This window comes from Motacilla alba, chromosome 6, assembly GCF_015832195.1.
Source record: "Motacilla alba alba isolate MOTALB_02 chromosome 6, Motacilla_alba_V1.0_pri, whole genome shotgun sequence".
NCBI classification, from domain to species: Eukaryota; Metazoa; Chordata; class Aves; order Passeriformes; family Motacillidae; genus Motacilla; species Motacilla alba.
In genome coordinates, this window is record NC_052021.1 from 2,246,667 (window position 1) to 2,272,518 (window position 25,852).

The 25,852-nt window shown below is 55.5% G+C and overlaps 2 protein-coding genes across 2 annotated transcripts in view; one reads left to right on the plus strand and one right to left on the minus strand.

The window, feature by feature from the left end:
- CDH23 (cadherin related 23) overlaps positions 1 to 25,852 on the minus strand; it is a 182,495-nt gene that overhangs the window by 23,857 nt on the left and 132,786 nt on the right. Inside the window, exons 18-37 of the mRNA XM_038140800.1 lie at positions 24,414 to 24,486; positions 24,062 to 24,178; positions 23,607 to 23,719; positions 21,410 to 21,517; positions 20,031 to 20,220; positions 19,096 to 19,241; positions 18,551 to 18,770; positions 17,607 to 17,759; positions 16,488 to 16,601; positions 15,171 to 15,319; positions 7,995 to 8,055; positions 6,993 to 7,141; positions 5,877 to 6,012; positions 5,303 to 5,691; positions 5,109 to 5,210; positions 4,577 to 4,579; positions 3,631 to 3,780; positions 2,798 to 2,926; positions 2,550 to 2,678; positions 1,121 to 1,575 (exon numbers count right to left, since the gene is read on the minus strand). Coding sequence (XP_037996728.1) covers positions 1,121 to 1,575; positions 2,550 to 2,678; positions 2,798 to 2,926; positions 3,631 to 3,780; positions 4,577 to 4,579; positions 5,109 to 5,210; positions 5,303 to 5,691; positions 5,877 to 6,012; positions 6,993 to 7,141; positions 7,995 to 8,055; positions 15,171 to 15,319; positions 16,488 to 16,601; positions 17,607 to 17,759; positions 18,551 to 18,770; positions 19,096 to 19,241; positions 20,031 to 20,220; positions 21,410 to 21,517; positions 23,607 to 23,719; positions 24,062 to 24,178; positions 24,414 to 24,486 — 3,086 coding nt within the window. The remainder of the gene's footprint in view (positions 1 to 1,120; positions 1,576 to 2,549; positions 2,679 to 2,797; positions 2,927 to 3,630; positions 3,781 to 4,576; positions 4,580 to 5,108; positions 5,211 to 5,302; positions 5,692 to 5,876; positions 6,013 to 6,992; positions 7,142 to 7,994; positions 8,056 to 15,170; positions 15,320 to 16,487; positions 16,602 to 17,606; positions 17,760 to 18,550; positions 18,771 to 19,095; positions 19,242 to 20,030; positions 20,221 to 21,409; positions 21,518 to 23,606; positions 23,720 to 24,061; positions 24,179 to 24,413; positions 24,487 to 25,852) is intronic.
- C6H10orf105 (chromosome 6 C10orf105 homolog) lies at positions 10,268 to 14,271 on the plus strand. Its single transcript, XM_038141057.1, has 2 exons — positions 10,268 to 10,338; positions 13,059 to 14,271. The coding sequence occupies exon 2, from the start codon at positions 13,064 to 13,066 to the stop codon at positions 13,466 to 13,468; it is 405 nt and encodes a 134-aa protein (XP_037996985.1). The 5' UTR covers positions 10,268 to 10,338; positions 13,059 to 13,063; the 3' UTR covers positions 13,469 to 14,271.

Here is a 25,852-nt window from a genome sequence, read left to right on the forward strand (position 1 = left end):
CACAAGAGCTGAGTGTCCTTGAGCTCTGAGAGGGGCCAAAACTCTTCTCCCCGCTCAGGAATTGGGTCACTGGGCACTTTGTGTCGCCGGGGTTCGGCTCGTTGCTGCGGGCATAACGTGCGCTCGTGACATGGCGGGCACACAGCGGAGCCTGTGGGGACAGGCAGGGCTGCTGGGACACTGCCTGGGCAGCACGGAGCGATGAGCTGTGCCACTTGTCCCTGCTGGCACCGGGAAGGGAAGCGGCCATTGCCACGGCAACGGGATTTGCCAGCTCAGCACACGGCATTCCTCAGCACACCAGCACCAGCGTCCCACATCCACAGTGACGGGGACAAGGAGGAGCTGGTGGCATCGTGTGCTGCAGCCACAGCACAGCCTTCTCTCATTCTGGGGGAAGTGACTTAGCTAGGTTTAAGCCTCAGTGACAGCGCGACTAACGGAAAAGATGGTGTTGCAGAAGCTGGAGTGTGAACCAGCCAGGAGGGAGGAGCTGAGAGTGCAAAGCCTGAAGTGAGAATCACAGCCACAGTTTGCACTGCTGGCTGTGACCTGATTCATCAAAATGTAGAGCAGGGCTTTGCAGGCAGAGCTCTGTAGGCAGAGCAGAGAGATGGTGAGAGATAGCAGGAAGGATGGCAGAGTGTCACACAAGGTGTCAGCTCATCTCACCATTTGTGCATGTGGGTGCTCACTCAGCTCTCTACGGAGACGTGGAGTTAGAAGGGACTCAGAACTGGAAAATGGCCCACATGGTATTTGCTCTTTTGCCTTTTTGAACCATCCTCAGAGGCACAAACAATGACTCAAGCAAAACAGTCACTTCCCAGACCATGGGACGATGAGTGGGGTCTCATATCAACCCCCTCTCAGTTTGAAGCATTCCCCCTTGTCCTGGCACTCCAGGCCCTCGTCAAAATCACCACAGCTGTTCTCATTCACAAGGACCACAGCAGACATGCACGTCAATGGTGGATGGGACTGTGGTTGAGCTGCTGCTCCAGCCACTGCCAGTGCTGAGATGGGTGGGCAATGCCTGGAGCCGTTCCAGACCCAGCATCCTGTGAGCAGGGCAGCAGCAGCCAGCACTCCTCCCTGTAGGGATGCTCATGTATTTTGCATTTGGAGATGGGAGATGAAGCCTGCTGAATGACTGTGAGGGAAGGTCCTGCACAACCAGGCATCGATGGAGACGGAACCAAATCTGTGCACAGGAGGTTTGGACCCCGAGTCCCCGAAACACCACACCCTGTGCCTTTTGTCCCCTTTCACACTCAGTGCCAAGCTCGCTCCCACAGCGCTGCCCAGCCCTGTCCTGCCCCCGAAAGGCCCACTTTGGCGGCTCACCGACAGGGAGGGGTTGCCCTCGTCCTCCACGGTGACCACGAGGCTGTAGAAGCTCTGGCGCTCGCGGTCGGGCGGGGAGGGCCGCGTGGCGATCTCGCCGGTGACGCGGTCCATGCGGAAGGTCAGATCCTCGTTCCCACGGGTGATGTAGTAGGAGAGGACGCTGTTGAGGCCGATGTCCCGGTCGGTGGCGCGTACCTGGGCCACCGCCGTGCCACCGCCGACGTTCTGCGGAGATACGCGGCGTAAATCCCACCGGCCTCATCACGCATAGAATACCTAATTAATAATGTAATCCTAATACGGAGAGGGCACTGACAAGCTTGAGGCTCCAAACTCGCTGCCCCAACACCCGGCAGCTCAGCAGAAAGCTGCACATTAGGTCTTATCTAGTCTGGCACAGGCTGGAAGAGCATAAAACCCACAGCGTGCGCAAAGGTGAAGGCCGTGTAATGGACCCAGAGCTCGGCTAATTATTTTTGGATAGTCCCATTATGAGGAAAATCAAAACAGAAATTCTGTTCTTCAACCTGCTCTGAACATGTATTAAATAGATAAGAAAACCTTAACAGGGCAATATCCTTAATGCTAAGCTATAAATCACGAGCAGCAGTTCCTCACAGCTAAGTGGCACTGGCTATTACTCATATTTCATTTTTCATCACCAAATTGAGATTTCCCCCCTGCCTCGGTCCAGGAATTAAACTGTCAGGAAATAAGTTGTCTTTTCTCATGCCTGATTGTGTTTTATTGCTTAATTATCTAGCCCTTGCTAAGCTGCTTCCTGAAAGCCATTCTTATTCTGCACCGCACCGTCTCTTGTGTCACTTTGGTGGCATTTCCATGGGTGTGTAGCCACTTCTCCTTCTGGCTGGTCCCTGCAGCCTCAGGGGCTTAAGTTGCTCATAGAGCTTTTCCTAGCCCAAAACGAGGAGTACATCACCAGTGAGGGCTTTCAATGGGTCACCAACCCTTTGATCACCCATGGTGAGGATGGCAAAGGGTCACCGATCCTTAAATGACCCAAGGTGAGGTTTGCAAGGGGATGCCAACCATTAAATGACCAAAGATGAGGCTTGCACAGGGTCACTAATGCTTAAATGACCCAAGGTAATGCTTGCAAGGGACACTCCACTGTCCCCTCCTGCCTTGTGGTCAGACCCGACCCTGGGAGCATGGAAGGAGAGGAGCCGGGTGCTCACCTCGCTCACGCTCACGTTGTAGCCGAAGGGGCTGTCGATGACAGGGGGGTTGTCATTGACATCCAGGATGTTCACTCGTAGAATGTGCTCCTTCCGCCGGGGGGGAACGCCGCCATCCGACGCTTGGATCTGCGGTCGGGGTGGATTTCCGAGGAAAAAAGTGCTGTTTTGAAGCTCACAGCTCCAAGCAAACAGCCTCGGTGCTCAAACCAGAAGCCCAAGGGGTGAGGGGGTGGTTTGGTGCTGACCCGTAAGGTGTAGTGATCCAGCAGCTCCCGGTCCAGCGGCCGCGCCACAAACACCTCGCCGTAGGTGTTGTTGGTGGTACGGATCTCAAAAGCCCGGCCGATGTTCCCCGACGTCAGCGAGAAAGTCACCTGGGAACATCACAGGGAAAGAAAACCAGGGCGGGTAGAGTGATGCTGAGGAGGAAGAAGAGGAAGGAGACCCTACAAAAATAAATGCAGCAACCCCCACAAAACGCCTCAGCTTTGAAAAGGTCCAACGTTGTGGGATCCACAGGTGTGCTGGCTTATTGCAGCCACCCCAAAGCAAACAGGGCCAACCCCCCTGGCAGCTCCCATGCTGCCAGCAATTTTTGTTATTAAGGATGACGGGACCTCATTAGTGCTCATCTGCAGGGTAATGAAAATAACAAATGTCAGAGAGTTTCCTGCTCAGCCTGCCAAGGACTTTGCTGCTGGCCCCCACGGCAGCAGAGGCCGCAGCTGTTTTTCAGATTGCAGGGCTCCTTTTGACACTCGTCCCACAGAGCTCTTTGCCCCAGACAGCTCAAGGACAATGTTTTACCTCTCCTGCTGCCTTGCCTGAGGACTCTTGGCACTCACTGCACAGCACACCAAAACCACTGGCATTAATGAGCAGAGTTTGCTCTAGCAGGGGTGCAGAGGGAAGGGCTTGGGAGGATGTTGGCGGGGGGATTTCTGTGTCACTGAAACACCACACACAGACTCACAGAAGATGGAAAGGATCATCCAGTCCAACTCCTGGCCCTGCACAGGAAAACCCCAGGAATCACACCATGTGTCTCAGAGCATTGTCCAAATGTCTCCGTCCCTACCTGGCCGTTCCTGCCTGCATCTGGATCTCGGGCCAGCACCAGAGCCACCCTCTTGCCCACAGCGCTGTCCTCGGCCACGCTGACAGACGAGTCAGAGGTGATGTCGAACTGGGGGCTGTTGTCATTCTCATCCAGGACTGTGATGGTCACCTGTGAGGGGGCAGGGGCTCAGGGCATGGACAGGAGCCAGAACCCTGCCCACCCTGGTTTTTATCCTCCAAACATTGGGTACAGAGCAGCTCAGGCTGCTGCAGGGTGACCCTTTCCTGCTAAACTTTTCACTAGCATGCTCACATCCATGCTCACAGCAGCAGGGTCAGGCAGGATTTGCTCTAAAGCTCAACGGGAACGAAGAAGGAAGAGCTGAGTGTGTTTAACTCAACCAGGGCAAGCTGGGTGTGGAGGAGACCCGAGCTCCCTCCTGCAAAAAGGCACATGAGCATGAGATGCTCGAAGGGGACCTGGCTACCTTGGCCACAGTCAGGCAGAGGAAATGCTCTCATCGAGTTTGTAATCAAAGTGCTGCAGGGCAACACAGAAATGAGAGAGGAAGAGCCTTTCTGTTCCCGGGGATTTATTTATGGGTGCCCCAAGCTCCCAGGTGCGGCCAGGCTGAATGCGACAACATCCCGGGAGGAAGCTGGGGAGCGAGCTGTGCGCCCTGGGGTGATTCAGTTATTGTTGCTGCTGGATTCAAAACAGAGAGCCAGGAGCAGGGAGAGCTCATTCAGCCACTGCGGCAGATCCGGCAGCTGCTGTCCCAAGCGCCGGATCAGGGAGCCGGGATTCTGCTCGGCAGCAGCAGGGGGGCTCACGGGGCTGCCCCACGTCCTGGGGATGGCAGAGAGGCTGGTGCTGGTGGGACAGGGCTGGAGACCTCCACTCCAGTCCCTCCTTGCAGCTCAGTGTGGACCCTGGGAGGGATTCTGGTCTCCAGCACGCTTACCTTCTGTTGGAGGAAAGCAAAGGGAGAAACAGAGAACACAAACAAGGAGGAGTTAGTGAGGGATGAGGAAGTGTGGGTTAACCCTGCATCCTACCACAGCAGTGCCAGGGGTCATGGGTACCCCTCTGTGGCGATTTGGAGACTCCAGTGTTGGGGCATTCCTTTGTTTTTTCCTAGCTGAGGTTGGCATATCTGCCCCTCATCCTGGGAGAGGCTCAGACAAGAGCACAGTGCTGTGTGGAGAGCAGAGCCATTGGCACCCACGGGCTGGCCCTGCACCCGGCAGAGAAATGCAAATCACCCCCTGCCTGGCTGCCTGTGAAACTGCTAAATATAACCCTCTGAAACACAAACCACCGTGGAGTATTTCAAGGCCCCTAAATTTACCTCCTTCAAAATTGTTTTAGCAGTTTTCCCCCCAAATCAGTGTTTCTGGACTCTGGAAGCTGGAGCAGGAAGCTCAGCTAGGACAGGGTGTCCTGGGAGAGGGAGATGACAGCGGATGGTGGGGATACTGGGAGAAGCTACTGACCACTGTGGAGTCAATCTTCGGTCCTCCATCATCAGCCACCACTGTCAAGGTGTAGAAATCCCCTTTCTCTCGGTCCACCTGGCCTTTGACCGTGATCACTCCCTGCCAAGCATGAGCAACAGCTGTGCTGGCCACCAAAACCAAAGCTCACAGTGCCCAGACAGGCCAGGAGGGACCATGCTGTGGCTGCTTACCGTGATCCCGTTGATTTTGAAGAGGGAGAGCGCCTGGGGGTTGGTGTTGGGGTCGAACTTGTAGGTGATCTGGTTGAGGTTGTCGATGGAGCGAGCCTGGACGCGGAGCACCTCGGAGCCCAGGGGGATGTTCTCCATGATCACGGCCTCGTAGCTGCTGTTGGAGAACTGCACGGCCTCGTCCAGCTCGTTCAGCAGGCTGACGTAGACGCTGCAGAAGCCCTGGTTGTTGGGGGGCGCTTGGTCCGTGGCAGAGACATTCATCAGGTAGCTGGTTTTGGTCTCGTAGTCCAGGTACTCTATGGTCGTGATGAGGCCCGTGCTCTCGTCGATCTCGAACTTCCCTTCCGCGCCCGACACGATTTTGTAGCTCACCAGACCCCCGTTCCCTGGGGAGGGAGCAGGAACTGGAGGTGCTGGCTGGACCAAGCACCCCGAGGAGGCAGGCACCACTGATGCCTCCCCCCAGCAGAGCCCATCCCACGGGATTTCAGCCCAGCCAAGGCAGGATCCGTGCAGTGGCTGATCTCACCGCCCTCGCCCACCCTGGGCGTTTCCCACCCGCCCTTCCCACCTGTGTCTCGGTCGGTGGCCCGGACCACTGCCACCGAGGTGCCAATTCCCGCCGTCTCCCGCAGCCCCAGGCGGTTGTACTGGCGCTGGGTGAACACCGGCACCTCGTCGTTGACGTCCTCCACGTAGACGATCACCTGGGAAGCCCCGGAGAAACCACGTGTGAACCGGGCGAGCTTGGGGAACCAACCCTTCATGGTGCTCATGGAGAAATATTTCAGTGTTCAAAGCCAGGCTGGTCAGGGCTCGGAGCTACCTGGCCTAGTGGAGGTGTCCCTGACAATGGCAAGGGGGTTGGAACTAGGGGAGATTTAAGGTCCCTTCCAACTCAACCCATTCCATGACCCTGTCATAACCTTTTCTCCAAACACCACGTGATGGAGAGTGAACACGAAGTGTTTAACATCACAGATTTAAACATGCCCTGTGGGTTGGAGTGAGTCAGTCTTTCCCTGCTGGGGAGGAGGTACACCGGGTACATCAATTCCTCCATCCTCTGGGATCCTCTGATCATATCCCTGGAGACCGCACAACACAGAAACGCTGGAGACTCGCTGGGAAATTTTTGCTCCAAGTTCAGTGCTGTTTCCCCAGGGAACACATTTCCTTCTCCTGGTTTTCTGCTTGCTGCTGGCGCTGGGGGCACTTCACACTCAGCCAGAGCCCACCCCACCACTGGGTCTAAGAATAGATACAACAGGAGGGCTGGGTTTGCGGGAACTGTGGGAAGCGGCTGTGCCGCAGCTGAAGACTGTCACCACTGGGTCCTGGATTATTTAAATGGTGCCTGACCAGGACACAGGGTTCTCAACAGGCTGAGGCTCAGCTTTTCTTCCCAGCAGCAGAGCCACATCTCACCGAGCGAGCAGGACTCCCTCTGAGTGACTGCTGCACCACTCAGCAGCCCAACGGCAGCGAAACACCACAGGAAAAAAGAAAAATTAAACAACCCCCCACCAACAAGCTCTTCTCTACCCACGAGCAGGCCCCAGAGACTTCCCATGCCAGATCTTTCTAATTTCCTGTCCAACTGCAAGCGTTGGGAAGGACCAAGCGCCGCGAACATTTTGCGCGAACGGCTGTGCCGTGCAGCCCGCGGGGACTGCGAGGTCCTTACCCGCACGGAGCTCCTCATGGGCCCCTGCTCCGTGTTGTAGGCCTCCACCTCCAGCACGTGGGAGGAGTTCTGCTCCCTGTCCAGGTGCCGCACTCCTCGCATCACCAGCCCCGTGCTGGGATTGATGCGGAAGTGGTTGTGCTCGTTTCCTGGAAACGGGGAAAAAACGAGAGGGATGTTGCCCACCGCCTCCACACCCATCCTGGTGACACACTGAGCCCTCCCTGGGGAGGCTCTTTTGGAGGGAGATCATTGAGCAAAACTTCAGCCCCATCTCCTCTGGCTACATCAGATTCAGCTACATCAGCGTTTGGCCCTGGGTCAGGCCAGGAGGAGCTCCAGAATCTCATCAAATATGAAAAGTGTGGATGTGTTGGAGTGAGCCCATAGGAGGCCACAAAGATGCTCTGAAGGCTGGAGCAACTCTGCTCTGGATCCAGGCTGGGAGAGCTGATCAGCCTGGAGAAGAGAGAAGGCTCTGGGGAGACCTTGGAGCCCCTTCCAGTGCCTAAAGGGGCTCCAAGAGGGCTGGAGAGGGACCTGGGACAAAGGCCTGCAGCGACAGGACCAGGGGGGATGACTTCAGACTGAAAGAGGGCAGGGATAGATGGAATATTGGAAAGAAATTCTTCCCTGTGAGGGTGGTGAGGCACAGGGTGCCCAGAGGAGTTGCCCAGAGGCTGCTCCATCCCTGGAGGTGTCCAAGGCCATGGAGCATGCTGGGGTAGTGGAAGGTGTCCCTGCCCATGGTAGGGGGTTGGAATGAGGTGAACTTTATGGTCCCTTCCAACCCAAAGCATTCTGTGATTTTAGGATTCTATCTAGCTGTCCCTCCATGACAAATCATTCCCCAGCAATGAGCCCTAAAGCTGAATTTTGCTTAGGGCTGGGAGAAATGGTTCTGTGGGCTCCAAAGTGCAAAAGGATGCCAAGCTCAACCTCCTGAGGCTGGGCAGAGCCTGGGACAAACTCCCTGGTGCACGAAGGGGCACCTGGACTTACCCTTGACAATCCTGTACCACACTCTCCCGTTAATGCCTTCATCTGCATCGGTGGCTTTCACCTTCATGAGAAAAGCAGAGAAGCAGAGGTCAAGGGCAGAGAATTCCAGACTAGGATGAGTCCTCCTACCCTGCCAAAGCTGGACATCCTTCTCCTCCACCTGAGCTGGGGAGCTTCCCAAATACAAAGCAAAGTTAATTTACTCTCCCCTCATCATTGGACAGCAGGGACAGTGGGCTCAGGAGACCTTCTCAGCTGCTGGACTGAGGGGGGAGCTGAGCCTCAGGACCACACCACAAATCCCATGGGTCTGTGTGCTGGAGGAGGTGCCTCCCTCGATCCCACCCTGCATTCCAATGCTTGTCCCAGCGGCGATGCCACCAGGGATGGAGCCTTGCAGGGATGATTTGAGCTGGGCAGGGGGAGCTGCTCCCGTGCCTGCTGGGCACGCAGCCCATGGCATCCTGGTGAGCCACCCGAGCAGCAGCACAGGGAAAAACTGCCAAAGGAAATGTGAATGCAACCAGCCCAGAGCGTTCTTGTGAGCCCCTGAGCAGGGGTGGGAGCAGCCCTAGGCTCTGCTGCACTGCACAGTCCCGGCACCGACCGGGTCTGCCATCCGCCCTGGGAAAACCAAGGCACGGGTCCCCTCTGGTGTCACTGAACAAGACTGCAGTGCTTTCCCTAAACCCCAGCCAGCAGTCAGCAGCTGGGAAGCGGAGCCTGGCAGTGACCAGCAGGGCCAGGGCTTCCAGTCCAGCTGGCACCGAGCCCCTGCATCTTTTCTTGGCAAAACCCACTCCCCACAGAGCACCCACAGCTCGACTGCAGCGTGGCCGCTCACAAACCACCAGGGCGAGGATGCAGGGAATGCCTGAGCCTTTATTCTCTCCCTGCTTCCCACTGCAAGGCATCTTCTGCCTCTTCCCACAATACTACCCAGCACTTTCTCTTTCCTAGGAAGGTTTGCACCCAGATTTATGCAGGGAAGAGGAAAGGTTGCTGCAAAGGATGCACATGCAGTGGGAACAGTGAGGGCTTTCACCCCAAGCCCCACACGACTTGCAGGAGCCTGAGATGCTCCTCTGAAATGTGGTTTTGAGGTACCTTGAACTGCTCTTGCTCCCTTCCCCCTGTGTCAGCAGAAAATACTGACCTCTATCTGGATTTCTCATCCCTGTGCCCACACATGCTCTTTCCCTCTGTCCCAGACCAGTTCATAGCTTGCTTGTGGATTATTCCATGTTCCACCAAGAACTTCCTTTCACAGGGGGGAATTCTCCCTCCCAAATCAGCTCTTTCAGCTGCTGGGTTCCCTGAGGCAGAGCTGGGCTGTCTCCTCTCCCGTGGGATGGGATGCATGGGCCCCACAACAGCAGGCAAGCGATGCCCAGGCAGACCAGCTGCCTTGGCATGGCACAGGGAAAAGCTATCATGTAGCCAGAGCAGGGAAAACAAAGGGATGGGAGGCAAAGCTTTTCAGCTTTCTGTGCCATTCCTTGCCCCCCTGTGCATTTCAGGATGAGCCAACTGCACTTTGCAAACAGCCCTTGGGCCATCCTCTTCCCAGCTCGCCCCGAGCCTGAAGCTCTGCTACATAAACTAGGTGAATGGGTCAGCCCAGGCATTTGTTTTTTTGTTAAAAATCAGGAGTTTGCACTAAAGCGAGGCGTGCTCCTGCCAGCCTGCAGCCCGAGGAAAGCTTGGCTGCTGCTGGTTTGACCTGCTGAGGTCGCAAAGGAAAGGTGGTACTTTGACAAACTGTCCCAAACTCGGGAAAACAGTGGCACTGCAGGGCAAGCAGCGGCAAAAAAGCTCTTTCTGCTGCAGGTGGAAAGCACCTGGTGCAGCCAAGCTGAGCTCCAGCCTATTTTATCCCTCTGCTACAGGGTGGGCTGCAGGCACAGCCAGCCTGTCACAGCCTCCTGTGGGGGAAAGGTTTCAGAAGAGGATGAGGAAGGGCAATAAAGGAATGGGAAAAAGTCAATTTTTTGGGAAAAGTGGGAGCAGGCATGTGGAGGGCAGGTGCCAGCCCTCCCACCACGGGGGCTCAGTACCATTCAGTCATCCTACAGGGATAAATCCTGAGGAAACGCATCCCCGGGGGCTCGACCCCAGCAGGGGACACCGCTCCAGCAGGACACAGCTCCGGGGCACTCTAGCGCCGGGAAGGGGCTCAGGGCCCCTGGCTTTGCTGGCTCAGGCTGTCCCCACCCGGCTGCCACCTCTGTCCCACCCTCCCCAAAGGGAGGAGGGGGCTGGCAGCCGGCGGAGCGCGGTGGGAGAGGCGGCAAGGCAGCGGCAGTGCGGGAGGCAGAGCCCGGGCTCGGCCGGCTGCTGAGAGGTAGGGAGCCCAAACCCCCGCGGCAAAGCCACTGCCGGCCCCTTAGGTCACCCCCAGGGCTGAGACAGACCCCCGGCTGCAGAGATGCTGCCCTCAGCCTGGGCGAAGCGCTGAAAATGGGTGGGGATGCAAAGTTTGGGGTGGGCATGGGGTCAGGCATCCCTCCTCCCTTCCCAGCCGAGGCTCTCCCGGGGATGGGAGAGGGGGAAGGTCCTGCGGAGGCAGCTCTGCCGTTTAACAGCGAGGCTGGTGGGGAGCTGCAGCACTCACAGCCCCGGGAACACAACCAGGAGGGTCAGGCAGACGCGGGTTTGGTCCTGCCCAGCATCACCTCCTCCTGCAAGCCCGCGGAAAGATTTAGTGCACCGGGAAAAGTTGGGGAGCTCCAGGAAAATTGTTGCTAAGCAAGCCGGGCAGGGGAATGAGAGCTGCTTTTCATGGGAGCTGTGTCACAGGCAGTGCCTGCAAACAGGCTTTTCTTTGCAGGAGTTTGAGGAAAGGGAGGGAGAGCAGATGGAAAAACTGCCAAACTAGGCAGCTGGGCCACGCCAGGGAGCAGTGCCTGGTGCTGGGCAGAAGAACCCTCTCCGCTGCTCAGGAATGAGAATCATTCTTTTTTTCTACCTTTCCACCTTTCTTGGGGGCATTTTACCTTTTGCAATTTCTCTTTTTTCCCCTCTGAGCCTAATCTGCTGTGTGGCCAGTGCTGCAGCCCGAGTGCTCATGGGGATGTGTCACATTTGGGGCCAATCAGGCAGGGATGAACCTCTGGGGAGGATTTCCAGGACAGGAAAATCTCTTTTTACCCACCAGGGTGAAGAATATGGAGCCTGGGTGGGACAGTGATGCTGGGAAAGGGCAATGCTATGAAAGCTCTGCCAGCTGAGCTGGGTGTGAGGAGAACCAGGGCATGGCTGAAAAAGCCTGGGAAAACATCAGCGTGATCCCTCCTGACGGGTTTCTATGGAACACTGTCGAGTGAATTTAAAAGACAAACTCTGCAGCCATGAGCAAGGGAGCAAAACCAGCCTGAAGGAATGAAAGAGCCTGAAGGAATTGCCCACACCTCCTGGCCGGCTCTTAAGGAGCAATGTAAGGTCACCGCAGGCAGTCGGTAAATGCCAGCTTTAAGGTAGCCCTGGAAACCTGGATTCAGGCTGCCTGTGGGGTGGGACACACTGCAGCCCTGCCTGCTGGCTCTCCTGCCCTGGGCACCACAGAGGAGCCCGCCCCTGGAGCAGGGGGTCCTTGGGACTGCTGCTCTGTTCCCAAAGCTGAGGGGGAGGAACGGAGCTGGTTAAGGACAAAAAAATACATTTGGGGTGAAGAGAGGTGAAAACATCACGGTGGAGGAGGTGAGCAGAGCTCATCCCTGGGACTGCCTGCAATACACACAGGGATTCACCCTCTCAAATGCTGACCCATTGGTTTCTGCATTTCCCAGTTTCCAGGCACAGACCTGGCTCTGACCCATGGACACAGCACCATCTCCCCAAAGGCCCCCAGGCTCTGAGCAGGCTGACACACCCTCAGTGAATAAAACCATGCCACTGATGTCCTCTCTCCCACTTTTTGGAATGTTTTATGGTTTGGCTGCTGCCTTACACGCACCTGTGTGACTTTGGGACGGTGGCTGCAAGAGCAGACCCAGAGAGCCTGGCAGCCCCTGCAGCCCTGCCTTTCCCCTCCTAAGATCTTGGTTTTATATTGGCTCAATCCAAATCTCAGTTTACCAGGAGATTGCCCAGCCACAGACCAGCCAGACAGCTCTCCCACATCTCCACAGGAAAGTCAGCAAAATAAAGTTTTACCTCCAGCACACAGGCTGGAGCACCAGGAGCATTGCAGAGGGTTGGCACAAACAGGATTTCCCCAGCCCTCATCTCCTCATCTCCATCTGGAGAGATGCCAGCCTCCGGCACAGCCTGTCTGGGGCTGGGGGTGTGCATGTGAGCAAAAAAGGGTGCAAAATGCTCTTGGGAGGGTCTGACCCGCTGGGGAAAGGAGAGGACAGTCTCCACCAGGTGTTAGGCAAGAGCTGTCACTGCTAGCACTTTGGGAAGCTGGTTTGTATCACCTGTGACATGTCTGAGCCTGAAAGCAGGTCAGCACGAGGATTTTTGGCATGAGTAGGGTGAGGGTGTTACTCTTCAGCATTGCAAAATAACAAAGACAGTGCTAGCACAATACCACAGCTTGATGGGGACTTATCAGGACACAGGCTCAACCAACTGTCCAATTTCTTTGGGAGAATAATCACAAAAACCCCAAATGGCAGCCAATTCAACAAACCCACATTTCTGGGGAACAGAGGAGAACTGAATCTCAGCAGCTCAGGGGGAGGATTTTGAACTTTCTGTAGTGCATGGATATTTATCTCTTCCAGAAAATCTTCCTGCAATGTGTGTGTGCTCCCTGAAAGTGTCCTCCCAGAGGCCGTAAATAATGGTAGATTTCTTTGCCAGGTGCTTTTGCACTTCAGTTCAGGGTGGTACTTTGCACGTGTAAACCCCACCTCTGTGCTTTGCCTCCTGGCAAAGCAGATGGACGCCCCCTGTCCCCCCTGTGCCACTGAAGACTGGGAGAATCTTGGACATCTTGGCTGGGAGAATCTTGGACATCTTGGCATGACAAGAATCCATCAGTTTAACCAGAGGGTGGCTGTCTGTCCAGCTTCCACGTGGTAATCACCTGTGCCACTGCTCTGTGTCACCTTGCAGGGAAGATGAGCACGGAGGACTCTGGCAATGGGACCTCTCCCACCACACCTCTCCTTGGGCTTCTGGAGCCGGTGCCACCCAGTGCCGCATTCCCTGAGGTGACAGACTGGCTGCCCATCATCGTTGGGCTCGTCTGCATCTTCCTGGTGCTGGCCACCCTCCTCACCTTTGTCACCCTCTGCCAGCCAGTGGCGCTGGGCCGGTCCCTCTGGGGCCCCCAGGAGCACCTGCCCCACCACCCCGTGGACGCCAGCGAGCCCCAGCTGAGGCTCTGGAAGCGTCTGGGCTCCCTGAGGTGCTCCATCAGCAGCTTCAGGAGGAGCCAGCTGGTGTCTCAGATCCCCCTGGCCTGTCCCAGAAGCTTCTGCAGCAGCCAGGACTGGGACATCATGGAGTCCACCAGAATGTGATCTCGTCCTGCTCCTCCTTCCCAAGCTTTTGGCTCTTTTCTCAAGCATCCCTTGGTATCCTGAGTAGAGACCCTTTGAGCGACTCATTTCCAGGCTCTGTGAGGTGACAGGAAATTTTGCAATGTCAGGTTCCCAAATGCTTTCCAGGTTACTGCTTCCTGCCAAGGAAGGTAGAGGCATCCAAACTACACCCACGCACAGCTACCACCAGGCAGTCAAAAAAAAAAAAAAATCCTGCTGCTTCATTTCTTTTGGAAAACACTGTGCAAGTTGTGCTCCACCTGAACAAACAGCCTGGAAGAGAGTGGGAGCAACCTGGCTACCTGAAGAGAGGCAGCCCAGGGCAAACCTGCTCCATAGAAAGCAATCCTCAGTGGAGGTTTCCCCCTGAGCTGTGCTCTGGAGCAGGTGGAGGGAGGCTCGTGTCCCCACATGCTGCCTGGTCCCTGTCCCCCCGCTCCATGCTGACTGAGCTGTGGGTTGCTGTGGTCGATGCATTCCCATTCCTGCTCTCCGGCCCTGGTCTGCCCGGTTTTGGGAGAAAGGGATGGGGAAACATTTAGAAAGTCTCCTGCTGCCCTGGGGATGTGGGGATGCATTGAAGGGAGAGACCTTCTGTACAAATGGTTCACGCTGAAGGTGTAAATTAAACTAAAGCCGGGCGATGGCTCATTTCTGTTTGTCTTCCGTGTTGTTCTGTGGAAAAACAGCTTCCCCCAGTTACTTCCTCTCTTTTGCCATGGACTTCCAAGGGCATCCCCCTCTTCTGGGAAGCGGGTTCTAAGAAAAGGCACTTTGCTGCCCGTCAGACTCGAGTTCCCTCCATTCCTCCAGTTTGCCACACCGCCTCAATTTTAGCCGTCCTGTGCAGGGACACACCTCCATCCTGGGATTGCAGACTGATGCTGATCCCAGAGACACCAGGTACACCGTGCCATGGCACACCAGGTGATGAGGAACCACAGGATCCCTTAGGGGCTGGCTGCCCGGAGCAGACACAGGCTCCCAGCAAACCTTTGTTGCAGGAGGCAAAAGGCTCCTTTCTTCTCTGCCGGTGACTCATCCTGCCTGCCACAGCCAGGGACAAAGCTGTCCCTTTCCCGGTGCCGGCAGAGGTATTGAAGGCAGGAGGAGCCTTCCCAGGGCCCTCTGCAAAGAGCCTTTGGTGCCTGCCCCAGAAGAGCCCAGGGTTTGAAGGGATGCTGGAAGCCTGTGTGAATGCCCGCATTCATTCCGTGCTCACTGAGCCATTCAGCTCTGCCCACCGCTCCCTCAAAGAGGAACAAAAATGAAAGCAAAGTCCAAATGCTTTTCTCCCTCTCCGAGGGTTTTCCCCCCTCTCTGAGCATCTCTTTGCAGGCACTCTTCTCCCTCCCCATGGAGATCTCTGCTTGGGAGGAGGGAGAAAGCAGGGATGTAGCCAAAGTGGCCTCACCAGCACAGGGCTTGGCTCTTCTCCTCTCACCCCCTGCAGAAATGGGGTGAGTTTCTTAATTTTCTCTTGCTCTTTGCTGCCTTCTCCCTGGCACTCCCAGCCTGGGCTAGCAGAGGAGTGGATGAGCAAGAACACATCTCACCCTGCCCGAGGGAACAGACAGCAGAGAAAATCTCTGCCCCGGGCTTCCAGCAGCTCATGGTCAGGACACAGTCAGTGGGAGACTCCCACCTCCCACCCCAGGGTCCCAGGGGAAGGGCCACGTGCCTGCACTATGCTGCTGGCAGCCGGGATGTCCTCGGGGACGCTGACTTCATAGCTGCTCTGCAGGAAGATGGGCCTGTTGTCGTTGACATCCAGCACAGTCACGTACACGGTGGCGGTCCCGGTGCGCCGGTTCCCGGTGGGGCCGTTGTCTGTGGGGACAGAGAGGTGAGGGAGGGAGCTTCAGACACCTTCTCTTTGCACAGGTGGTGCTCAGGCCATGGCTGCTGAAATAACAGGATCAAGGCTTCTAAACTAAAACATTTCATCTTTGTGCAGCTTCTCAAATCCCACACTGAACCATGGGTTTTTAGGGTTTCCCCCCCCCTCTCTATTGTAGTGGTTTTTGCAAAACCACCGTGCTATTCTGAAACAAAAAGGAAAAGCCCAACCGCCCCCAAGCTCTGCCATGGAGCCCAGTGAGGCTAGAAATGCAACTGATCATTAGAGAGGATTTGCAGCTCCACACACCAAGTGAAGGGACTGCTGGAGGCCAGGGATTTGGGAGGTGAAGGCAGCCTGATGAATTTTCCATAGCTGCAGCTCAGCTCACAGGCAAAGAGCACCAGGATGGGTTGATGTTCAGTAGACAAGAACACGGCAGCACAGCTCTTGGATTTGCCAGGAAGAATGAGGCACTGGGAAGCATGGATTTGGGTTGGATCTGGGAAAACCCAGGCAGTGTGATCCCCATGGGAGGGGCACAACAGACCCTTTGTCCCTTGGGATCCAGCCCTGTGTGCCCAGGCAGTGCAGCATCCCTGCCCCAGCCCCTGTGGCACCTGCAATGCTGTGCCTCCAACATTTCTGTGCAGGCCACTCACTTCTCCTCTCAAAAGGGGCATCCAAGTCATCTGTGAACAGGCACACCATTATAAAGCTCTGGGGATGACAGCCAAGCTGAGTTTGGCACACGGACCCTCTGCCTGTGCCAGGTGGCTCAGGGTTAATCAGCAGCCACAGAGCCAAGGGCTGGCATGGCAGGAGGCGAGTGATGCTGGGGAGTTGGCATTTTTGGCTAGAGGGCTGCCCTGGACAGTGTGGAACCTCTCAGGAACAGGGGGCCTGCCTTCCCTGGCTGAAAGGGAGAGCCCTGGGCCTGGGCAAACCTGAGAGGCGAATACACCCTCTGCAAAAGTCATGATGGAAGTGGGACATGTTAATTCACATGGGCTGTGTAATGCTAGCACCAGGCACAGGCTCTGGTTTGGAGAGTGCCTCGCAGGTTGCTGCCCCTCTGACACGCCTGCAAGGGAGCTCAGCGTGTGCATGGCCACCACATGTGGCCGTGTGGCAGTGGGATCCCTGGGAAATCCTTACCAATGGCCTCCAGGATCAGTGTGTAGGATGCCACGGTCTCCCTGTCCAGACTCACGACTGTCCTGACCACCCCGTCCCTGAAGCCAACGCTGAATTTGCCATCCTGGTTCCCACCTGCAGCAAAGGACAAGCAGAACAGAAACTTGGAATGGGTTGGGTTGGGAGGAACCTTAAGGGTCATCTTGTTCCAACACCTCACCATGGGCAGGGACACCAACTAGACCAGGCTGCTCCAAGCCCTGTCTACCCTGACCTTTAACACCTCCAGGGATCCAGAAGCATCCACTGCTTCCCTGGACAGCCTGTCCCAACGCCTGGCTACCCTTTCAGTGAAGAAATTTCTCCTAGTTCGTAATCTGAACCTTCCCTGGGGCAAGTTGAGGCCATTTCCTTGGATTCTGTGGCCTGGGCATGGGGTCAGCCCAGCTGTGCAAGGATGGTTTGGTATCTTGTCCCTGGCAGAGCACCTGCCTCACAGCACAGGAAAAATCCAATGGCTGTAGGAAAAGCCGGGTCATTCCCTGAATGCTTTGAAGCAAAGTGGGGTAACTTTGCACGTCAGCTGTGGTACCTGTGGGACAACACACCCCCTTTCACCTGCGCAGAGGCCGGAGGGGCGGGAACAGCAGGCTGCTATTGTGGGAAAAGTGACTCTCTGGTGACACTTCTGTTTTTACCCTCTTCCTGAGGGCTCGGTGTGCAGTTTGCAAGTCAAACCGTGGCCAGGGGATTCCCCAGCCTCCTGCTGCAGGTGCTGCAGCTGTGGAGAGAGCCAGGCACTGCCTGGGCGGCATTGCTGCCCACCCAACCCCACCTGCCCAAAAATGCCCCAAAATTCCATTTATGCCTTCCAACCATAAACACTGAGGAAAGCCGCCCCAGGCCTTGCTCCCTAGCCGCGTTCTGCCCATCCTCAGGCTTTTCCAGGGTCAGCAGAGTGGTCAGCGTGGCCGGGAGCCGAGCGGGGCTGTTCAGCAGAGGGCGATGCCGGACAAGGATTGGAGGGGCTGGGAAAGGCAGCGCTGAAGTGCAGAACACCCTGGCCGAGGGCTGGGGCAGCCTGTGCCTTCCTGCAGCCTTCCTGTGACCCGAGTTCCCGTTCTGGCATGGGGCTCACACCTGTGATGAAGTAGCTGAGCTCAGCGTTCAGCCCGATGTCGGCATCCGTGCAGTTGAGCCGGACCACTTTGAAATCCCGGGCCACGTTCTCGGGCAGGGACACGTTGTAGATGGCAGGGAAGAAGGTGGGGCTCTCATCATTCACATCCAGAACTGAAAAGGGAGAGCAGAGCTGAGTGTGCTGCCAGGGCTGCCCCTCCTGCAGATGCCAGGCTGGGCTCCCAAGCCTCCTGCCTGCTGCTCTCAGCATCCCAGGGAATGCTCTGCCTGACTCTCCCTGCCATTGGTGCAGTGGGGGTGCCTGCAGAGTGGCTGTAAGGCTGTATTTGGTTGCCTCTGATACACACAGATCACCCTCCTCACAGCCAAAAAAACCATTACATCACTGAAATTCAAGTTACTATTTTCACCAAGCCTGTTTCCATCCCCATCCAAAGGAAAACCCGGGGTTTAAATACAAGTTCAGTATTTCCTGGGGCATGGCAGAGAGCAGGAACTTCTTTTCCAAACTCAGGCCTGAGGACAATCCAGGGTCAGTTTATTTCCAGATGATGCTTATCCTTTTTCAGCACTAGACTTGCACGAAGGCAGTAAACAGCAAGGCATTAAATTAAAGGCAGGCCTCGCAATAAGGCTCCAGCTCTGAGCTGGGATTGCGTGGGATGTCCAGGCACGCAGCTGATGGGAATCACATGCTGAAGCAAAAGAAAAAAGCAACACTAGGGATGGGGGAATGGAGGAAAAAGAATAGAGAATTTGGGGGCCCTGCCAGAAACACCAGGTTTTCCCCATCTCTGCAGTGCGTTGACAGCAAACACGGAGCCATCCCTGTGCACAAAGCCAGACCTCATCCTGTCTCCAGGCCTCAGTGAGTCTCCTACAGAAACTGCATTTCCCCCAGTGAGGTCTGTCACCCCACAAAGGTGGGGTCTTGCTGCACCCACCTTTGACAGTGAGGGTGCTGGTGGAGCTCTTGGCGGGCGTGCCGGCATCGCTGGCCACCACCCTCAGGAAGTACGCGGCGATCCTCTCCCTGTCCAGCACGGCCGTGGAGGTGACCAGCCCGCTGGTGCTGTTGATGAGGAAATCCATGCGGGGCATCCCCACCTGCATGCGGTACGACACCTGCCCGTTGGGGCCCTCGTCCAGGTCGATGGCCACCACCTGGCGGGGAGAGCACCCTGGTCATCCTCTCCTGGCCATGGAAGCCATGGTGCAGAAATCCTGAGTGCCTTTGGCCCCGGGGATGCAGGGATGAAATGGCCTTGGAGGATCCTCCCTACCCGCAGTGAGCCCACGGAGCAAAGATGCACAACCCCTTCGGCATCCCCCCGTTCCACTGCTAGAGGATGGCAAAGAGAAGGAGATGGAGAGGATGGAGGAGATGGAGAAGATGCAGAGAAGGGAGAGGGTGCATTGCTAGCCTGCTTTGCGGAAGCCATGGCAGCAGCTCCCAGCCTGAGGAGTGGCAGCAGCGGGACACGCTCACCTGGAAGACAGAGGAGCCCGCGGGGAGGCCCTCGGCAATCTCAGCAACGAAGGGCAGGTTTTGGAAAGTGGGGTCGTTGTCGTTCAGGTCCAGCAGGTTGACAAAAACTGTGGCACTGCTGGTGGCTCTCAGGGGTGGCCTCCCACCTGCGGAGGCCAGAAATGGGGTCTCGAGGTTAATGCTTGAGCTGCTTCCACCCCTGTCCCCTAAAAAGGAGCCCTCACCCGCTATGCAGACAGCAGGGCAGGATGGGGTGATGGCCCTGGTTTGTCATGGATGATCTGCCACCAGCAGACACTCAGAATTCCAGAATGGTTTGTGTTGGAAGGGACCTTACTGATAATCTAATTCCAGCCCTCTGCCATGGGCAGGGACACCTTCCACTAGACCAAGCCCCATCCAGTCTGTCCTGGGACACTTTCAGGGTTAGACCAGACACAGCTTCTCTGGGCAAGGTGTTCAACCACCTTCTCATTTCCTCCCAACATCTAATCTCAATCTCTCCTCTTTTGGTTTAAAACCATTCCCCTTTGTCCTGAAAAGAAAGAATTATCTTTGTATATCTATCTTTTTTTCCTATGAAAAGTTTCCCCTATGGCAATATTTCCAGAGAAAAACCCATCAGCTCTGTTTCCCTCACCTGCTCAATTGATTTTCTGGGATGCCAACGGAGCAGGGCTGAGGGGGAGGGAGAGTTCTGCCTCTCAGGCTCATTCTCAGGGCTGCTACATGAATGACTGCGCTCAAATTTTGAGACACTTCTAGCTTGTTTTAGCAGCAGGTTTAAAGCTACTTCCATTTTTTTTTTACCTCAGAAACACTCCTGCTCAAAACAGGAGGGAAGAAAACAGAACAGACTTTGCCACAAAGGCAAAACCAGGCTGGGGAAGGTTCGGCTGAGCAGTGAAAACAACCAGTGTGGGATGGAAGCTTACAGTCGGTGACGGACACCACGATCCTGCGCATGAGCTGGGCCTCCTGGGCGTTGGGGTTCTCGCGGTCCAGCAGCACGCCCGAGGTGCGGATCTTGCCCGTGGTGCTGTTGAGGCTGTAGAACTTGTTGGGAGGCCGGATGCTGTACACCACCGTGCCGTTCTCCCCCAGGTCCGGGTCCACAGCCACCACCTGCCGTGGGGGAACAGCACAAAATTACAGGAGAGCGCTGGGAATTCACTCCCGTGGGGAGTCCCCGCGGAGATTTGCTGCTGTCGAGCTTGGCCTCCCTGCACCAGCAGCAGCAAGGCATTCTTCCTCCATCCAGCTCTGTGTTTTCATGACATTTGCAGGGATTTTGCACTCTCGAGACCTCTGCTGTGGTGTTAAATCTCCCCAAAATTGGCCTGTGAGCACAGGAGGTAATGGCATGACAAGACACAAGTGCGCAGCAATCAAACTGGATTTTTCCTCCTTTTGAATAAAACCAGCTTTGGAAATGAGGACCCTTTGGAAAAATAAAGTAAATGGGACAAAGAGGCATGCTGAGGAACTTGTGCTGCCACATTAGGAATGCTGGGAATAATTCCTTGGTAGAGTTCTCCTCCACGCCAGATATTTTGTGCTTTACTGCTCTCCCTGTGACCTTTTTAATTACAGGGGACATTTACATTAAAAAACACCCCAATTTCACTGCCCTCATAACTTCCCCAGCTCCCGCTGCTCGTCCTGCAGCTGAATTTACATCGGATCGGTGACAAAATAATTATTTTCCCAGCAACTAATTGGGTTGTCAAAGGCAAGATGACTTCAAGCTGGCGCTGAGCAGCAGGGCTGAAGGAGAGAAAACCACTGTGCTCTGGCTCAGGCAGCATTGCCAGACCCTTCTCCCCCTTCAAAAAAATCAAAAAAATCCTCTTTTTTTCTTTTTTTTTCCCTTTTTGCAGCCTTCCTCCTTATATGATTTTGTGGATTCTCTTCACTTTTCCCTCATTTATTTTCCATTTTGTTCCCGTCATTTTTCTCTCGGCGTGATGGAATAGAAGCCTCCCCCTCTTCTCCTCTTTTATTTCGCCAGAGGGACTTGAAAGGCTGTAAATCAAAGTCTCTCAGAGAGGTCCTTGAAGGAGGTCGCAGGCGAGGCTAAGAAAAAGAGGATTTGGCCAAAATCCACACAATTTGGAGAGGGAAAAAAAAATATCCCAGGGAGGGAGAAGAAACACAGGGGATGGTCAGCAGAGGGAAGGCTCAGGAGTAAGCTTTCAAATGGAATTCTGCAAGACGGCGCTGGACTGAAGGTGACACTGGTGACACCCGTTTGGAGGTGACCCCCTGCTCCAGCCAGCCCTTGGGCACAGCCATCCCCCTGCCTCACACATACCGTGGTGACGTCCGAGTTGGGGGGGGTCATTTCCACCAGGTTGATGAAGTATGGCTCGTCCTTCCAGGTGGGGTAGTTGTCATTGATGTCCAGCAGCGTGATGTTCACCTGTGAGAGAGCAAGGAAGCAGAGCTGCTGCAGGAGGCGCAGGTTCCTGAGGCATGGAATGTCCCCTGGATGTACCCAACACGTCTTTCAGGCTGTGGCAGAGTCATCATCCCTTAGGGGATTTAACAGTTGTGGCACTTGGGGACGTGGGTTAGTGCAGTGCTGAGGGAATGGCTGGACCTGATCCTCCTAAAGACCTTTCCCAAGCTGAATTATTCTGTGGTTTTGTGTGAATTATTCTGTGGTTTCGTGATGCTGTGCTCACCCTCTGGAGGGAAAACCTGCAAAAGAATCAACATCCTGCAACTTCGCAGCCAAGGCTCCTTGGGCATGGCTGAACTGGGTTTTGTTTGCATTCATCAGGGTTAAGAACAACCACAGGGCACAAGGTGTGTCTTCAAACAGCTCCTTCTCTGGAAGGGGGATGAAAATCAGTGGGGGAGAGGATGCAGTGAGAATGTGGCAGGAAAGGAAGGAAAAATCCGAGTGGCTGCTAAAAAGCAACAGAAAAAAACCAAGAATAAAAGAGAAATCAGGAGGGGGTACAGTACACAGGGAGTGGGAGGTGCGAAGACAAGAGCAGAGGCGAGGATGGTGCCCTGAAGTGTTACCTGTCTTCATTTTCCATGTGACAAATGGCATCCCAGTGACAGCAGCGAGCCTGTGGGATGCATCTGGCTGCCTGGGAGTCGCTCACCTCCCCACAGCACCCATTTCTCCCCAGCCCGTGGGGCTCCACAGGTGTCTGAGGGAAAGGGCTGCAGCTCCAGGGGAGCCCCTGGCAGCCCCCATCCCTCAGCAGGTCCTAGTGGAGCTTTTCCAGGGATCTTCTGCGCTCCCACTCCGCTGTGTCCCGCTGTCACACCAGGCTGAGCTGCTGGTGCCACCCCGTGGCAGAAGAGGCCACTCTGGACAGCACAGTCTCCAGGGACAGGCCAAGGCACCGCCGTGGTCCCTGGGGAAGATTGCTGACCCACCCCTACTCCGAGCAGCTCATGTGCTTTACATCACCTGGGGAGCTCGCAAGGCCCCTGAATGCACCTTTGCTCCCCATCAAAAATTATTATTTTGAGTGCCAGGTGTATATCCCAGCAGACAAACTTACTCTGCTGCCCTACTCTCACTGAGTTTTAATGTTCTTTAACTTCTTAGGGATCAGGAGGCATCTTTTCCCCCTTGTTTTCCCTTTTAACAAGGCTGTTAGGAGAACACAATCCCATCTGGAGCCCCAGAGGAGATCTCAGCACTCCACACTCCATGCTGGTGCCCAGCCAAGGCTCCATAGGGAGCTTCCAGTCTGCTACCACAGGCCTCCTGATGGCCCTTGGCAGGAGGGACAATTATTTTAGGGCTGTTCCTCAGCACAACCACAAATTTTTCTGCATCACCCTGTGTTCCGAGGGACATCTTTCCTGCAACCCAACCGAGCATCCCAGGAGCAGGAGCATCCAAACGACTGAAATGTCCAAAGAAATGTGATGCCATGAGCAGTGAGAGAGAGAATCGTGGAATAGCTAAGGTTGGAAAAGACCTTTAGGGTCATCAAGTCCATCAAGGCTGGATCCTTGGCTTTTGATCTCCTGGCATTTCCTGTTGGCTTTGCCAACAATGAGGTTCCCTGAGGCCTGAGAAGGGCGAGGCAAAGCACAAGGCTTCAACGTGCAGCTCCACCAGAACCTTCCCAGGAGCACAGGCATTCCAGACTGGCTGGAAACCCTTGACCCAGGCAGCACGGGAACAGACTAAGGAATAATCACGTGTACCTGCAGGCTCTCCCAGTAAGCCCCTTCTCAAGAGGAACATAGGGAGCTGAACAAAGGGAGCGTTCTGCAGGTGAAATAGGACTCATTACCACATCCACAGGCTCTGGAAAGTCAAGTGGCTCCTGTGTGAGTGGTTTTCCAGGAAAGCAAGCTGATTTCAAGGTCTGCGCCACCCGGACTGTCATTTTTGGAGCCACAGCAGGGGTGGAGTGGAGGGCAGGAACCATTGTGTGCTTTTCACACCGCAAAAATGAAACACCGCAGCTCTCCACAGTCCCAGGTGGGCACCAGTGGCTCAAGGAGATGGGAATTCTTCCCACACTCACCATAGCAATGCCTGTCTTCTGGTGGTGCCCCACGCCTCCATCCACTGCCCGCACAATGAGGATGTACTCGGATTTGGCCTCCCGGTCCAGCAAAGATGTTGTGGTGATTTCTCCTGCAGCCACAGAAGATGACAAGGTTAAAAAAGAAACAGTTAAAACCAAGGTCAGGACAGTCCACAAATGGGGCCTTTTTTTGGATCCAAAAGCAGCTTTTTTGGATCAGGCAGCTCCTGAACTAACGGGAACCTTCACAGCCAAGCCTTTCCTCAGGGATGAGTTTCCACGGATGCCTCTGCTGAAGCTCTCAGGCTGACGGAGCAAATGGTGGTGCCTGAAATCTGGTGAATCCCTCAAATTGTGGGACTCCTAAGCAGACTGACTGGGGGAGAGGAGGGAAGGGTGGGGGTGAAAGAGAGAACTGAAAGGAAAATAGCAGCGCACATCCAGAGGCTCACCTGAGCGAGCATTGATCCGAAAATGCGAGGAGCCTTCCAGGGAGTAGATGATTGACTCCTGCCCGTACTCCCTGGACCGGTCCATGTCCGTGGCATTAAGAAACAGCACTGTGGCTCCTTGGGGGAAGCAGAAATGAGGACTTCCCTGAGCCAGAACTGCCCTGTGCCCCCACACTGCTCCTACAGGTCACCCAGACAAGGGGTCCCTTTTCCTGCACATGCACAGAGTGGCCAAACCCCCAGGCCCCACAGCTATGAGACTTTGCCAGGCTTTACCTCCCCATTAGGGATCACCCACCCCATCCAGGACCCTCCTGGGAGACCAGAGAGGGAGCAGGGGTGTGCCCTGTACCTGCCATAATGTCCTCCATGACGGTTATCACGTAGGAGGGCTTGCTGAACGTGGGGGGGTTGTCGTTTTCATCCTGAAGCAAAGAGAAGGTCAACAGGCTGGTTGGGAAAAAGGCAAAATGGTCAAGCAGCCACAAGAGTCTGGCATGGGGATGATCCTGGGTGGCTGCATCTCAAGGTGTGACCAGTTTAGGATGACAGCAAGGGGATGGTGGCCCTGGGGGGGAGGCACTGGGGGGCTGAGCACAGGGTTTCACTGTGGAGGCAGCTGAGGCTGAGGTGAGATGATCGCTGAGGTGAGGGACTCTGCTGACCCAGCACTGGGGATGGTACCAACTACCCCATCACCTCATCAGCCAGCACAGGGCTGAGGAACCACCACCACTGACAGAGGAGCATGTTCCGAGCTGCTCCTGACTCTTCCACAAGCCCGGGAAGCCTCAGGCATCACATGAAGCACCATATGAAGCATCGTGCACAGACCTGCTCCTGCCTCGCTGAGCAGCACAGGCACGGCTCAGTGTTCCAGGTCACCCTGGCCACAAGGGCATGAGGCAAACTGGACTGGCCAGGGGAGCTGCTGAGCTTTGGATGCCTTCCTTGCAGAGGAGGAATGTTGTGGGTGCTTGCACAGAGGGCAGCCATAGCATTTTTGGTGTGGGGGAAGCTGGTTTGCATCCCGATGTGCTCCCTCCAAGCCTGTCTTTGCCAGGGACTGCAGCCGTCATGGAGAAACCAGGCAGGAGCACTTGCTTGCAACATACCTCAAAACAGATTTTGGAACTGGTTTAAAGCTCCCCCAGGGGGCTTAAAATGCTGTTTAAACATGGTTAAGAATCTGCCTGAAATGAACCAAACCCAACTGCCTGTGGAGGGAAGGACGGAGCTGCCAGGACATTAAAACACCATTATGGACCTCTCCACTTCCCTGGGGCTGCCCTGGACACTGATTTCTACCTGGAGACCACTGATGGACCACAGCTGCTCCTGCTGCCACCCAACCTGAGACCTGAAGCAATTTCACGTGCCAGCGATGCCCATCATGCTGCAATTAAATTGCCAGCCCCTGCTTTAGTTTCTGTAAGCAGGTGATCTTTAATCAGCCTTTGAGTCACTCAGCTTTCCTGGCACCTCCTCTGAGGATAATGTTGCCTGTCCCGGTGATGTCCTCACCATCCCTCCTCCTCCTCCTCCTCCTTCCAGGGATTGGTGGGGCTCATCCAGGGCAAACCCAGGGGGCCTGAGCAGGTTAAAGACAATGGAGAGGATGAGTGCAGCTGGATTGGGCTGAGGTGGGGCTCCAGCTGGGTGGACACGAGCCAGAGCAGATGCTGTGTCGTGTCATTAATGTTCCTGAGATCATCAGGCCATGCTCAGCAAGGCCACGGCCTGGCAAGCCTAGTCCCAAGGAGGCAGGGTTTGCTTCTGGCTGGCTCTCCA